The 15,518-nt window shown below is 47.2% G+C and overlaps 2 protein-coding genes across 2 annotated transcripts in view; both read left to right on the forward strand.

The window, feature by feature from the left end:
* The window catches only part of PALD1 (phosphatase domain containing paladin 1), a 329,497-nt gene extending 323,494 nt beyond the window's left edge, over window positions 1-6,003 (forward strand). The window contains exons 22-23 of the mRNA XM_068258949.1: window positions 5,018-5,110; window positions 5,814-6,003. Coding sequence (XP_068115050.1) covers window positions 5,018-5,071 — 54 coding nt within the window. The 3' untranslated portion in view covers window positions 5,072-5,110; window positions 5,814-6,003. The remainder of the gene's footprint in view (window positions 1-5,017; window positions 5,111-5,813) is intronic.
* Window positions 6,004-9,800: 3,797 nt separating this feature from the next.
* Window positions 9,801-15,518, forward strand: part of ADAMTS14 (ADAM metallopeptidase with thrombospondin type 1 motif 14) — a 308,652-nt gene continuing 302,934 nt past the window's right edge. Inside the window, exon 1 of the mRNA XM_068257867.1 lies at window positions 9,801-9,921. The gene's annotated coding sequence lies outside the window, so the exon portion shown is untranslated. The remainder of the gene's footprint in view (window positions 9,922-15,518) is intronic.

Raw genomic sequence — 15,518 nt, forward strand, 5'->3', positions numbered from 1 at the left:
GGGTTAGGCAGCTCTAAGATCAAGTTCAATGCAGAGCTGAACACTTCTGTGAATTAATTTTTTTATCTAATGCCTTGGAAATGTCCACTTTCTTCTGTTACCCTTATAGGCGAAAAAGAGGGTAACCAAGTTCCAAGTGGATGGCTGACCAGCCATGACCATCCTATGGAGACAATCTTTAGGTCCTTAGAGATGAGATATCAATGTCACTGGCAGAATTTAAGGCAAATGAAGAGAAAGATCCGCACCACCTTCAGAAAAGCTTAGTCTGTTTTATTGGAAAAAAACATACAAATTTAAAAAGAACTTTAAGGCAGGACAGTCCACTGTTTCGGGCTCCTGCCCATCTTCATGCTGCCTAGTTCTGAAGTAACATACAAAAACACCAACATATATACAGAGAAACAACCAATCACTGAGTATATACTAATTAGAGGACCTGATGGGAAACAGCCTATTTACATATCTAGTCACACCTCCAACTGGAGGTGTGACTAGATATGTAAATAGAGGACCTGATGGGAAACAGCCTATTTACATATCTAGTCACACCTCCAACTGGAGGTGTGACTAGATATGTAAATAGGCTGTTTCCCATCAGGTCCTCTAATTAGTATATACTCAGTGATTGGTTGTTTCTCTGTATATATGTTGGTGTTTTTGTATGTTACTTCAGAACTAGGCAGCATGAAGATGGGCAGGAGCCCGAAACAGTGGACTGTCCTGCCTTAAAGTTCTTTTTAAATTTGTATGTTTTTTTCCAATAAAACAGACTAAGCTTTTCTGAAGGTGGTGCGGATCTTTCTCTTCATTTGCCACAGTTTGAGTCCCATGGTGTCCGGGACTATTAGATCTGCACACCTGACCATCTGAAATTGATGGAAGCCAAGCAAGTGCGACTCCACACTCAAAATTACTGGCAGAATTTAAGGCATCCTTCCTGGAAAGGTGACAGTCAGCTTGTAGTAGCACTATTCAGCCTACTGTAGAAGTTGAGGATCATGTTAGAGATACTGTATCCTCTTCAGGTCACAGTTTTGACAACTTAGAGAGGAAAGACTCCTAAAAAAAGCCACCTTGTAGGTTAGATTTCCTAGTAGAGAACACAGAAGCCCATATTGCTGCTTTTAGAATAGAAATGCTCTGGATTTTCCCGAAAACACAGAGGACTTGATTCATGATGAATTATATGAAGGAATGGAGGAAAAAAGATCTACATATTCACATGTCTATTAAACTAACCATTCTGTCTAAATTGCGAGAATCCAATAAAAGGTGTGTGATTTTCAAAACTGTAAACCAGACGATTTTGTTTTCCTTGGAAGTTGACGCAATCCTTAGGAGACCCTGGGAGGCATTTGTGGCTATCTTTTGTCTGCTGATTGCCTCTATATGTGTCTTGAGAACATTGACTTTGTGATTAGACAAACTGAAAGCTCAAGTTGTGGCTGACACTAGCCAAGAGGGTGTTTTAGTGCCTTGCTGGTCCTGCTTAATTGGCATATGCTTAAGCTGAGACCCTAAGGCTTACAGCCCATTCTGTGGCATTCTGAAATGTTGGCAGAAGAGCCTTCTGGCTAAAAACCTAAGAGGAGACCATAGCATCTAAGTTTAGACTTTGCTTGGTGCCTTTTCAAGAGGAGCTACTGTTTTGTCCAGAATTTGATGTAACATTAGAATGTACCTGTAGCAGAGAAAAAATAATTTCCCTAAGAAGCAGGGAAGAATACGGGTCAATAACAAGAAGTGCATTTGGAGCTTCAACAAGAATAAAATAGGAGGCTTCCTTTTCAAACCATCTGACCCTCGGCTAAAAACCCAATTACTTTCTAATGGCAGTAGAGGGAAGGCTGAAGCGTTTATTTTAGGTTTGGTCAAAAAGATAACCTCAAGCCCCTTTATCCATCAGCTGATTATTTACCGGTAATTTGGGTATAGGATTGAGTTTTATGCGACCCTCTGGAGAGATTTCTGGTCACTGGTCCTCCCCAGAATCCACTCTGGCTCCTAGATATTTGATCTCTGCTATGGAATATGTTAAAAAAAAAAGTAATTATGAAGGTTGGGGTGGATGTTGAGAGAAAAGGAATGTTTTTCTCTCCGGAAAATATAAAAAACTTGTCCTTTCAGTCAAGGCTCTTCAGTAAGGTTTCTCTGTTCCCCACAGATTTCAAATACAGGTTTGATGTCCCCGGCAATGGTAGCAGTTCCGTGGACCCTGGGCCATCTGAGACCTCCTCAAAGAACAAGCGACACCCATGCTAACCTAGAAATAAAAAACACATATATAAGTAGATAAATACTACCTCTACTTACATAACAGATGTATTGTGCTATCCACGTACTGATTCCGGTGAATTTTATAAAGGAAATGCAGAAAATCCTATTCTAGGCAGTGGCCATCTTGCCAAGTTAATGCTGACATCATATCCTCCCTGACTCTTGTTTTCCCCCCTCCTTTCTCTTGCTCATTGTGTATTCATTAGCTGCCCTCCTCCCAGAGTCTTTTTTTTTTTATTTACACATCCAATCACTGAGTCACCGCAGCCTTGCTTGGAAACACAAGTGTTCAGCTAGGCAGGGAAATAAACGGAAGAGGAGGAATATATTATAGATAAAAAGAACTCCCAGCATTCAAAAGAACTCCCAGAATTCAACTTTTTGGCACTGTTTGGCACTAGGGCTAGTGCTCATAAAGTATGTGATAACTCCAAACCATAACAGCAGAAAAAAGTTTTGAATGCAGGATTAGCATCTTTATCACTTAACCTGCCTGGCGTTCTATTAAGATCGCCAGGCAGGCTGCGGGAGGGTTTTTTTTTAATAAAAAAAAAACTATTTCATGCAGCCAACTGAAAGTTGGCTGCATGAAAGCCCACTAGAGGGCGCTCCGGAGGCGTTCTTCCGATCGCCTCCGGCGCCCAGAATAAACAAGGAAGGCCGCAATGAGCGGCCTTCCTTGTCTTGCTTACATCGTCGCCATAGCGACGAGCGGAGTGACGTCATCGACGTCAGCCGACGTCCTGACGTCAGCCGCCTCCGATCCAGCCCTTAGCGCTGGCCGGAACTTTTTGTTCCGGCTACGCTGGGCTTAGGCGGCTGGGGGGACCCTCTTTCGCCGCTGCTCGCGGCGGATCGCCGCAGAGCGGCGGCGACCAGGCAGCACACGCGGCTGGCAAAGTGCCGGCTGCGTGTGCTGCTTTTTATTTGAGCCAAATCGGCCCAGCAGGGCCTGAGCGGCAGGCTCCGGCGGTACTGGACGAGCTGAGCTCGTCCAGACCGCCCAGCAGGTTAATACACTCAGACCAGTTGCTGTTGAAATTTGATTTTTATGGTGACAATACCGCTTTAAGACTTTTCTACTTCAGCAGTGCAATGACAGACAGGAATTGTTAGATTACCTAACTTTCATCCCAAACCAGACTTCTGCTTCACTCTATTGGTGGGTTAAAGTGCTGGACCTATTAAGGGGGAAGTCTTGGAAGGACCCAGTAGTTTCTAGTAACCATGGATGCAAGTTCTTAGCAAGGTAGAGGCCATGGGCCATATGCAATTCCCTTTTTCTCCCGTGTTTTCTCCTATTAGATAATTTTTCATCTTCTATTTAAAACCATTTTCCAGCACTTTTCAACTGAAAAGTACTGAAAAGTTGTTGATAAAGTACTATCAAAAACATTTTGAGTATTTTCTCGCTTTCTGGTGCTTCAAAAGGCATTTTATTGACAAGTTTAAAAATATCACTAAGGAGAAAACTCTGGAGAAAAAGATAATTGCATACGGGCCCATGTGCGTCATGGGGTTTTTCAAGGCTTGCGGATCCTGAACGAGGCAGGCTTTCCCTCAATTGAAAGGGAATTGAGAGCCGTGTAGATGGCTCTTGTGCAGGCCAGTGATCTCATTGCCAATATAGCATACAAAAATATAATATTAATAATAATATTATGATAGTTTTGTGGGCAGAGGTCAATCTTTACAAACGGTTTACCTAGAAGGTACTCAGAATTTGGAGGCAGACGAGATGATTTGAAACTCCCTTTCTGCCTCAGAGTGGTGCCTCAGCAAGAAAGTGTTCAGGACCATTGTTCAGAGATGGGGCTTACCAGTAATGGACAGGTTTGTCTCCTAGGAAATCTCTCAAGTACCAAGGGTTTTTTCTCTGAATTCTCAGGATGACCCAGAAGGAATGGATGGCTTCTTGTACCTGTAGTAGTAGAGGATGGGATAACTACTGTTCTGTTTAAATGACATAGTTGCAGCCACGTTAGTGAAGTATCGTGGTTGCGCTACATCACTATCGGGCGGCATTAAGAAGCATTGGCTGCACCCTACGCTGCTAGTCACATGTGTAGCATGCGATCGCTACAATTAAGTCACGCTAATATATTTTACTCGCGCTGTTTCAGCGTGGTAAGTTTAAAGTGCCAAGCCACAGCTCGGGTTCAAAATAAGTTCTTACCCTTCAGAGAGGGAAGCCTCAAGATCCTATTGAGATTTCCCTCTCTAGTCGGTAGCCCCCTGTTGCAGAGCGTGGTCCCCCTCCACATTGGAGCCGAGCAGCTTCACCTCCGTATTAATGGCGGCGCTGTACGCTCGAGAGCCCACCCACTTATGTGCAGTAGCACAGAGCCCACGGCTCCGGCTTGCTGCACATGCGCGGGCAGGCTCAGTCGGTTATTGCGCAGCCATGTACAAGGAAGAGGAGCTGCTTGGCCCCGATTTGATTAGCGACAATGCATTGTTGCTAATCTTCCGGAGGGCCACGCTCATCGACGGGGCGTTAGACGAGAGATGAAAGCCTCAATAGGATCCTGAGACTTCCCTCTCTTTAGGCAAGTATCTGATTTTGTGTACCCGAGCTTTTGCCTCAGGTATGCTATAATAAAACGCCATTGTTTCTAAGCAGCAATCATAAGCGAGTGGAGAGAAAGGTAGCGACATTTTCAAACTTTTGATTCTTACCATATCTGCTTTCATATGAAGAAGCTGGTTTGTGGCACTGACTTCTCTGTTCTGCTAGGAGCCTTGGGAACTTCTGATAAGGCCTGATCCACTTCTTCAGAGGAAATTATAGCACCTCAAGCCAGCTTAGAAAAGAAGCTTGGATCATGAGGTAAGGCACTTTCAGAGTCTGGGTTTGTCTACTGAAATTATATGCACATTGGTCTCTAGAAATAAGGAGGCTACCAGGAATATTTGTTTAAAATGCTGGAGTTTGTTTTTTTTCTGGTTGGTAAACCACTTTCAGTTGGTTAACTTCACCTTTAGTTGTGTTAGGGCGTAGTTTAAACATTTGATGCGGAAGAGTCCTGACTAGCATTTATTTTATCTATAACTGCATCCATATGTGGATAGTCATTAACAGCTTTGCATATTGGGACCTTGGAATATTTTCCCATTCTACTCTGGAAAACAGCTCAAAATCTGTCAGGTTGCAGGGGAATGGGTGTGAACAGCTTTTTTACGTCTAGTCACACTTTTGATACTTAACTGACAAGTGCACTCCGGAGCATTTAACATTTTCTAAGCAGTTACATAGTTTGGGTAAAAAAAAGACATCCATCAAGTTCATCCAGAATTAAAAAAAAATTAAATAAAAAAAAAAAAATGGTACGTCACTGACATGGGCCCATACATATATAGCAAATGATCCAGAGGAAGGTGAAAAAGAAAACCTTACAAGGTTTGGGCCAATTAGCCTTAAAGAGTAACTGTCAGGCTGCAAAAGCTAATTTAAACCTCTATTCTCCTGTGTTAAACAGTTTAAAAGGAAGCCAAAAAGGCAATACTGCAGTTAAAAATCTCTCTTACTTTAGATGTTTGCTGACAGCAAGGCTCCGTATTTCCAGGCTCCTAAGGAGGACGCAAGCCGAATAACAGATACTGCAAAGCATTCTGGAGCCCTCCCCTGGCTGCTAGTGAGGCTCAAGTTACAACAGCATGTAACAGTCTAGCTCACAGCACTAATAAATCTCCGGGCAGAGTACACTGCAGGAGTCCGCTATTGTTCCTAGCCACATGGCTAATTAATATTCACTGCACAGTAGTGTTATTCATTACCAGCGTTTGTGAGAGTGGAATCATCAGGAAGCAGGCAGGACATGACGACACATTTGGCTTCATAGGAGACAGACAAACATGGAACCTGCCCTGAGCTGTCAGGAGCATCATTCTCTGCAAATACTATATAAAGATTCTGTGAAATCCAAACGTGGACAGTGAAATGCATATGTAATGTAAGTACAGCCAATCTTTAGCTACTGATATGTGTTTATTTTCTCTGAGACCCTATACCTAACAGCTCCTCTTTAAAAGGAAAGAAGTTCCTTCCCAACTCCAGATGGCAATCACATAAAAATCCCCGGATCAACACCACTGGTAATTGCCTAGAAATTATAACCATAGATGTTCTTTAATTAAATCTCCTTCAATACAAGGAAAACTTTCAGTCCCTTTTTAACATGTTTCTGCATGTTAATCAGGTCACCACTCGGTCATGTTTTTTTCCAAGCAAAATAAACCCAGTTTTTCACACCTTTCTTGGTAAGTGAGACCTTCCAGTCCTCTGAAAAATGAAGCTGCCCATCTTTGCAGTGTGGTGCCCAAAAAAGTTATCCCATACACCAGATGTGGACTCACAAGTGATTTCTATATAAATAATATATTAGCATACCTCTGGGTTTTATTTTCCATTTTATGTTTCCCAGAATCTTATTTGCTTTAGCAACTGCTGCTTGGCGTTGTGTGCAGTTGCTTAAAGTAACCCTGAAGGGAAAAACATTGCCCCTGGGGAGTCCTTACCACGAGAGTGGAAAGTCTCTATGTCCTAAAGAGGCTTCTCCCTTCCTCCTCAGTAGAGGGCTTCCTTGAAAGTACAAATTCTGCCGGTCCTGCGCAGACACAGCTTTCCATCGGGGTCTGGCAGAAATAGCCATGCCCAATTAGGTCTGCTCTACTACGCAAGCTTTCTGCACCTATAAAGTAGAGTGGACCTGATTAACCTCTTGAGGACTGCAGTGCTAAACCCCCCTTGTGACCAGGCCATTTTTTAGTGAAATAGGCCACTGCAGTTTTAAGGCCCAGCTGCAGGACCACACAACACAGCACACAAGTGACCCCCCCCCCTTTTCTCCCCACCAACAGAGCTCTCGGTCCTGGAGCTGCCGCCGTGGCCACGCCCATCGGCGTGACACGGTCAGCAAGCGGTTAAGCTCAACTATTTACATCGGAGGCAGAGCGGAAAGCCACTAGTGCACCTGCTCAGGTAGGCAAAGGTAAATATTATTGTGCCTACTTGTTTGGGGGTGCCAGTGCTGAATCGGGCTGGTGGAGGGAGACGGCAAAGCCCTCATTAGGATCCAGAGGCTTCCCCTTCCCGAGGTAAGTACCTGTTTTTTTTATTTTTTTTATTCTAAATTACAGGTTAATTGTGAGAGAACGTGGAAAAGCCGCCGCGTGTGCTGCTGAGGAGGCGGCTGATTCCGCGTCCAATGCGGCGGTTTGCACGCGGAAGCGTGCGTCTGGTAACAGGGCAGAACGCGGAAAAGCCGCCGCATGTAACTACAGTAAAGCGGCTGGGTCCGCGTCCAGCGCGGCGGTTTCCACGCGGCAGCGTGTGTTTAATGTAGCTGAGTATGTTAGTGCACACAGGCTTAGGAATACGCGCGCGCGCTGAGAGGCAGAACGCTTGTACTGGGCAGGAGAGGTCAGCTGATCATGCCGATCAGCTGACTTCAGAGCAGGATACTATTGGTTGATCAATTAGGGGTGGTGCCGGAGAGCACTACTCCATATATAGTTACTGCTGGCCAGTCTCAAGTTGTCTGCCGTTGCGAACACTACGTGGAAGCACTCAGACCTTAGTCAGATCCAACAGTGTGTTTGAACCAGGTGGACCTGGGAATTCACACTGAGCCAGATTACTTAAGGTTATTCTGTTTATGCTTAGACTAGTTCCAGGGTGTAGAGACCACGGACCTCACACCCAGACTAGGGAACTTGTGTTATCGATCTGTTATACTTCAGACTAGTTCCAGGGTGTAGAGACCAAGGACCTCACACCCAGACTAGGCATTGTTGATATCTGTTATGCCTTACTGCTTTCCTGACTATCCCTCTGATCTCTGATTCGGTACCTCGCATATCTGATATTCCGTTGCCAGACCCTGCTTGCCTTGGATACCGAATCAGTCTTCTGTCTTTGTACTTTGTCTGTCAGTGTGTTGCCGACCAGGCGTGCACGACCTCGAGAGCTATCTCTTCTCTTAAGAGAGAGTCTCCAGATCAGATAGTGACATCCACCTTCAGGTGTCACTCACTCTCTGGTCCTTCCTATCTCCAGCCTGACTCCACCCCTTGGAGAGTCTCAGGCTGCTGGAAGGTTCCTGTGTCCTCAAGAGCGGTATTCCATGCTGCTTCTGATCACTTGCTCAGCAGGTGCATTACTCAAAGTATTACTGTTACACCAAACACTCACATACCATAGGTGTCCAGAGGTTAGCAATATATCTGTATTATCGGTGATTCTGCAGATCATCAATAATCGGGTATATATCTGCATTCTTGGTGATACTGCAGATCACCAATAATCAGATTCTCTCTGCGTGCTGACACCAATCGTTACATTAATGACTAAAATTGCCTGGCACGTCATCCGTGTAATAAACTTTCTTGGATTCTCCAATCAGCTGGGTTCTGGCACATGGCTCCACCCCCTTGCCCAGAAGGGCCTCGGACCTTTATATGTATCACATAGAATGTCAGAACCTGTGTAAAAAAGTGATTGCCCCCTTGTTAAAAAATAACTTAACTGTGGTTTATCACACCTGAGTTTAATTTCTGTAGTCCCCCCCAGGCTTGAGTACTGCCACCAGGGCCGGATTTGTGGGCAGGCCCCCAAGGCACAGGACTAGGTCGGATCTTATATACTGTCTTCCGTGGGGCGGCCGCGGGTGACAAGTTAACTGAATGCACGGTCGGTGCACCTGTCAGCTGATCCACCCACCGCGAGTGTCCGCAGCCGCCCGCTTGCCGCTCTGCTCTGTGCAAGTGCGATCTGACTGAGCAGAGGCAAGGCAGGTCTGGAGGAGGCGGCCGCAGTTGCCTAGTTACGAGCAGGAGGCGGGCGGGAGCCGGAGCCCAGGGCCAATGACTGAGGAGATGGTGGAGCCGGAGGATGGAGCCATGCAATATGGTGGTGGGAGGTAAGCTGCTGCCCCCTCTGCCCTGGCCTGGACTCGAGCGAGCTTCTGCATCAGTGGCCACAAGGCAGACTTTTTCGCTCGTCTCCAGTGAGTCCCAGTGAGTCCCAGCCAGGCAGCTGCTCAGAGTCTTAGCTTCTAACTTGTTGTGCCGGCGGGAAGAGCGCATCTATAGGGCGCCAACGCTGTCAATCAGTGTGTGACATCACAGCGCTGGCCAGAACACTAGGATGAGGGAGGTCTCGCGGTGCCGCTGGGGCTGATGAATCCATGACAGCCTCAGTGCGCACTGTTTACTAGTGTGAAGCGTGGAGGAGAGTACAGTCGGGGCTGGAATAAATCATAGCGGGTCGGGCAGCAGGTGCATTGACGGGGAGTTTGCAGAAGGAAAAGCATGGGCAGGTTGAATGTCCGGGTCGGACTCGCTGGCACAAGAGCCCAGCAGGTAGAGGCAGCTAACACACAGCCTGCAGCTCAGCCGACAGCGTGGCCTGCCTCAGAGAACTTCCTGCTGTGCACTGTTTAGAGACCAGGATCACACGGCAGCTGTTAGTTCCTTCTCCCCTCCCCTCTGAGGACTCCAGACAGTAAAGCAGGGGGGAAGGGGAGAGTGCTCAGCTGAATGGGACACCTCAGCTAACATGGGGAGATGCAGTGCAGCCTTCACTGGCAACAACAGGAAGCTGGAGAATCCGATGTCCCTGTGACCCTGGCCTGCATGCATGTGAGTACATGAGTTCTGACATCCCCTCTACCACAGCATTACATGTCCATTCATCCACTTCCTCTCTCTAGAGGTACCACTGCCCCGGGCCCCAGCAAACCCTTCTCCCTTCAATAGAGGTACCACATATCCCAGCAAGCCCCCCCCCCTTTATACAGGTACTACTGGTGCCAACATGCCCCCCTCCCTCCATAGAGGCACTATAGCTCCCAGCATGTTTCCCCCCCTTCCATAGACACACCACAGATCCCAGCATGCCCCTCCTGCTCCATATAGTATTGTTTTCCCTCAGGGCCCCAGAGCCAGCTGGCGTACCACCTGGTCACCTCCAAAGTAAATAGTGGGCCCCCCACAGCTTCTGAGTTTCCACAGCAGTGCACACAGACATCTGTCCGGCTGGTGCACTCCTCTGCATGCTTTGTGACCATTTGAATATGTACATTCTGTCAGGTCACAAGGATGAAGCACACAGAGGAGCAAGCCAGGTGAGTGTGTTCCACTGAAAATGTTCTGTAAGGGCCCTGAGGGACCACTATTCACACTGGAGGAGGCCTGAGGGCCCAGCAGCCATCTCTGAGGCCCTGGGAGACAACCCAATACTATGTGGGAAGTGTCGGGCCTCTATGGTAGAGGTGCATGCTGGGAGCTGTGGTGCCTCTATGGAGGGAAGTAGCATGCTGGGAGCTGTGGTGCCTCTATGGAGGGAAGGAGCATGCTGGGAAATGTGGTACTTCTATAAGGGAGGTAGGTCTTGCTGGGAGCTGTGGTGCCTCTATGGAATGGGAGGATAGTCCAGGGGGTTACTGTATCTTCCTATACCCCACCTTTCCAGTGCTGGGTTCCTTTCTGGTTGAATAGGTTTTTCAGTAAGTAAGCAAGCGAGCGTGGGTGAGTGTACCTGTACTGGACATGTGCAGGTAAGGTCTGCACATGCCCAGTAAAATGAAGTGCATGTGCACAGGGTAAAAAACAAAACCTTGCACAGGTGCCTTCATTCTACTGGGCATGCGCAGACCATACTTGTGCATGCCCAGTGCAGTCACTCTCGCCCACGCCTGTGCTTGCACAATGAAGAAACCTATGTGAGCAGAGAGGCCCAGTGCTAGAACGGTGGGATGTAAGAAGTTGTCTGTAGTGTTTTCAGGCTGTGTGTTGGGGGGGGGAGGGGGGGGTTGAAATTTCTGTATTGGTATGTGTATGAGGCGAAAGGGGGGGGGGGCGGCTGGTGACAGATGGCCTAGGGCAGTAAAAAGTATAAATCCGGCCCTGACTGCCACACCTGTTTCAATAAAGAAATTACTTAACCACTTCCCGACCGCCTAACGCACAGCGGCGGCCGGGAAGTGGAGCCCTTAAGGACCGGCTCACCCACAGAGGCGGCGGTCCATTTAAGGGCATGGGCGGAGCGATCGCGTCATCCGTGACGCGATCCTCCGCCGGCGCCTGTCACCGCTCGCTCGCCGCAACATCCCGCCGGCTATACGGAAGCGCCGGCGGGATGTTAACCCCGCGATCGCCGCATACAAAGTGTATAATACACTTTGTAATGTTTACAAAGTGTATTATACAGGCTGCCTCCTGCCCTGGTGGTCCCAGTGTCCGAGGGACCACCAGGGCAGGCTGCAGCCACCCTAGTCTGCACCCAAGCACACTGATTTCTCCCCCCCCTGCCCCAGATCGCCCACAGCACCCATCAGACCCCCCCCCTGCCCACCCCCCAGACCCCTGTTTGCACCCAATCACCCCCCTAATCACCCATCAATCACTCCCTGTCACTATCTGTCAACGCTATTTTTTTTTTTATCCCCCCCCCCTGCTCCCTGCCCCCTCCTGATCACCCCCACCCCTCAGATTCTCCCCAGACCCCCCCCCCCCCCCAGACCACCCCCCCCTGTTTACTGTATGCATCTATCCCCCTGATCACCTGTCAATCACCTGTCAATCACCCATCAATCACCCGTCAATCACCCCCTGTCACTGCCACCCATCAATCAGCCCCTAACCTGCCCCTTGCGGGCAATCTGATCACCCCCCCACACCAATAGATCGCCCACAGATCCGACATCAGATCACCTCCCAAATCCATTGTTTACATCTATTCTCTCCTCTAAACACCCACTAATTACCCATCAATCACCCATCAATCACCCCCTATCACCACTTGTCACTTTTACCTATCAGATCAGACCCTAATCTGCCCCTTGCGGGCACCCAATCACCCGCCCACACGCTCAGATTGCCCTCTGACCCCCCCCTTATCAATTCACCAGTGCATTAATTACATCTGTTCTTCCCTGTAATAACCCACTGATCACCTGTCAATCACCTGCCAATCACCTATCACCCATCAATCACCCCCTGTCACCCCCTGTCACTGCCACCCATCAATCAGCCCCTAACCTGCCCCTTGCGGGCAATCTGATCACCCACCCACACCATTAGATCGCCCGCAAACCCGCCGTCAGATTACCTCCCAAATGTATCGTTTACATCTGTTATCTTCTCTAAACACCCACTAATTACCCATCAATCACCCCCTATCACCACCTGTCACTGTTACCTATCAGATCAGACCCTAATCTGCCCCTTGCGGGCACCCAATCACCCGCCCACACGCTCAGATTGCCCTCAGACCCCCCCCCCCCCCTTATCAATTCGCCAGTGCATTAATTACATCTGTCCTTCCCTGTAATAACCCACTGATCACCTGTCAATCACCTGCCAATCACCTATCACCCATCAATCACCCCCTGTCACTGCCACCCAACAATCAGCCCCTAACCTGCCCCTTGCGGGCAATCTGATCACCCCCCCACACCAATAGATCGCCCGCAGATCCGACATCAGATCACCACCCAAGCGCAGTGTTTCCATCTATTCTCTACCCTAAACACCCACTAATTACCCATCAATCACCCCCTGTCACTGCTACCTATCAGATTAGACCCCTATCTGCCCCTAGGGCACTCAATCACCCGCCCACACCCTCAGAATGCCCTCAGACCCCAGCCCTGATCACCTCACCAGTGCATTGCTTGCATCCATTCCCCCCTCTAATCACACCTTGAGACACCCATCAATCACCTCCTGTCACCCCCTAGCACACCTACCCATCAGATCAGGCCCCAATTTGCCCCGTGTGGGCTCCTGATCACTCGGCCAAACCCTCAGACCCCCTTCCGATCACCTCCCCAGTGCATGGATTGCATCTATTTTCCCCTCTAACCACCCCCTGAGACACCCATCAATCACCTCCTGTCACCCCCCCTAGCACTCCTATCCATCAGATCAGGCCCAATACAACCTGTCATCTAAAAGGCCACCCTGCTTATGACCGGTTCCACAAAATTCGCCCCCTCATAGACCACCTGTCATCAAAATTTGCAGATGCTTATACCCCTGAACAGTCATTTTGAGACATTTGGTTTCCAGACTACTCACGGTTTTGGGCCTGTAAAATGCCAGGGCGGTATAGGAACCCCACAAGTGACCCCATTTTAGAAAAAAAAGACACCCCAAGGTATTATGTTAGGTGTATGACGAGTTCATAGAAGATTTAATTTTTTGTCAAAAGTTAGCGGAAATTAATTTTTATTGGTTTTTTTTCACAAAGTGTCATTTTTCACTAACTTGTGACAAAAAATAAAATCTTCTATGAACTCGCCATACACCTAACGGAATACCTTGGGGTGTCTTCTTTCTAAAATGGGGTCACTTGTGGGGTTCCTATACTGCCCTGGCATTTTAGGGGCCCTAAACCGCGAGGAGTAGTCTAGAAAACAAATGCTTCAAAATGACCTGTGAATAGGACGTTGGGCCCCTTAGCGCACCTAGGCTGCAAAAAAGTGTCACATGTGGTACCGCCGTACTCAGGAAAAGTAGTATAATGTGTTTTGGGGTGTATTTTTACACATACCCATGCTGGGTGGGAGAAATTTCTATGTAAATGGACAATTGTGTGTAAAAAAATCAAACAATTGTCATTTACAGAGATATTTCTCCCACTTAGCATGGGTATGTGTAAAAATACACCCCAAAACGCATTATACTACTTCTCCTGAGTACAGCGGTACCACATGTGTGGCACTTTTTTACACCCTAAGTACGCTAAGGGGCCCAAAGTCCAATGAGTACCTTTAGGATTTCACAGGTCATTTTGCGACATTTGGTTTCAAGACTACTCCTCACGGTTTAGGGCCCCTAAAATGCCAGGGCAGTATAGGAACGCCACAAATGACCCCATTCTAGAAAGAAGACACCCAAAGGTATTCCGTACGGAGTATGGTGAGTTCATAGAAGATTTTATTTTTTGTCACAAGTTAGCGGAAAATGACACTTTGTGAAAAAAAACTATTAAAATCAATTTCCGCTAACTTGTGACAAAAAAATAAAAACTTCTATGAACTCACCATACTCCTAACGGAATACCTTGGGGTGTCTTCTTTCTAAAATGGGGTCATTAGTGGGGTTCCTATACTGCCCTGGCATTTTAGGGGCCCTAAACCGTGAGGAGTAGTCTTGAAACAAAAATGACCTGTGAAATCCTAAAGGTACTCATTGGACTTTGGGCCCCTTAGTGCAGTTAGGGTGCAAAAAAGTGCCACACATGTGGTATCGCCGTACTCGGGAGAAGTAGTACAATGTGTTTTGGGGTGTATTTTTACACATACCCATGCTGGGTGGGAGAAATACCTCTGTAAATGACAATCTTTTGATTTTTTTACACACAATTGTCCATTTACAGAGGTATTTCTCCCACCCAGCATGGGTATGTGTAAAAATACACCCCAAAACACATTGTACTACTTCTCCCGAGTATGGCGATACCACATGTGTGGCACTTTTTTGCACCCTAACTGCGCTAAAGGGCCCAAAGTCCAATGAGTACCTTTAGGATTTCACAGGTCATTTTGAGAAATTTCGTTTCAAGACTACTCCTCACGGTTTAGGGCCCCTAAAATGCCAGGGCAGTATAGGAACCCCACAAATGACCCCATTTTAGAAAGAAGACACCCCAAGGTATTCCGTTAGGAGTATGGTGAGTTCATAGAAGATTTTATTTTTTGTCAAAAGTTAGCGGAAATTGATTTTAATTGTGTTTTTTCACAAAGTGTCATTTTCCGCTAACTTGTGACAAAAAATAAAATCTTCTATGAACTCACCATACTACTAACGGAATACCTTGGGGTGTCTTCTTTCTAAAATGGGGTCATTTGTGGGGTTCCTATACTGCCCTGGCATTTTAGGGGCCCTAAACCGTGAGGAGTAGTCTTGAAACGAAATTTCTCAAAATGACCTGTGAAATCCTAAAGGTACTCATTGGACTTTGGGCCCTTTAGCGCAGTTAGGGTGCAAAAAAGTGCCACACATGTGGTATCGCCGTACTCAGGAGAAGTAGTATAGTGTGTTTTGTGGTGTATTTTTACACATACCCATGCTGAGTGGGAGAAATATCTCTGTAAATGGACAATTGTGTGTAAAAAAAATTAACAAATTGTCATTTACAGAGATATTTCTCCCACCCAGCATGGGTATGTGTAAAAATACACCCCAAAACACATTATACTACTTCTCCTGAGTACGGCAATACCACATGT

This window comes from Hyperolius riggenbachi, chromosome 10 (assembly GCF_040937935.1).
Source record: "Hyperolius riggenbachi isolate aHypRig1 chromosome 10, aHypRig1.pri, whole genome shotgun sequence".
NCBI classification, from domain to species: domain Eukaryota; kingdom Metazoa; phylum Chordata; class Amphibia; order Anura; family Hyperoliidae; genus Hyperolius; species Hyperolius riggenbachi.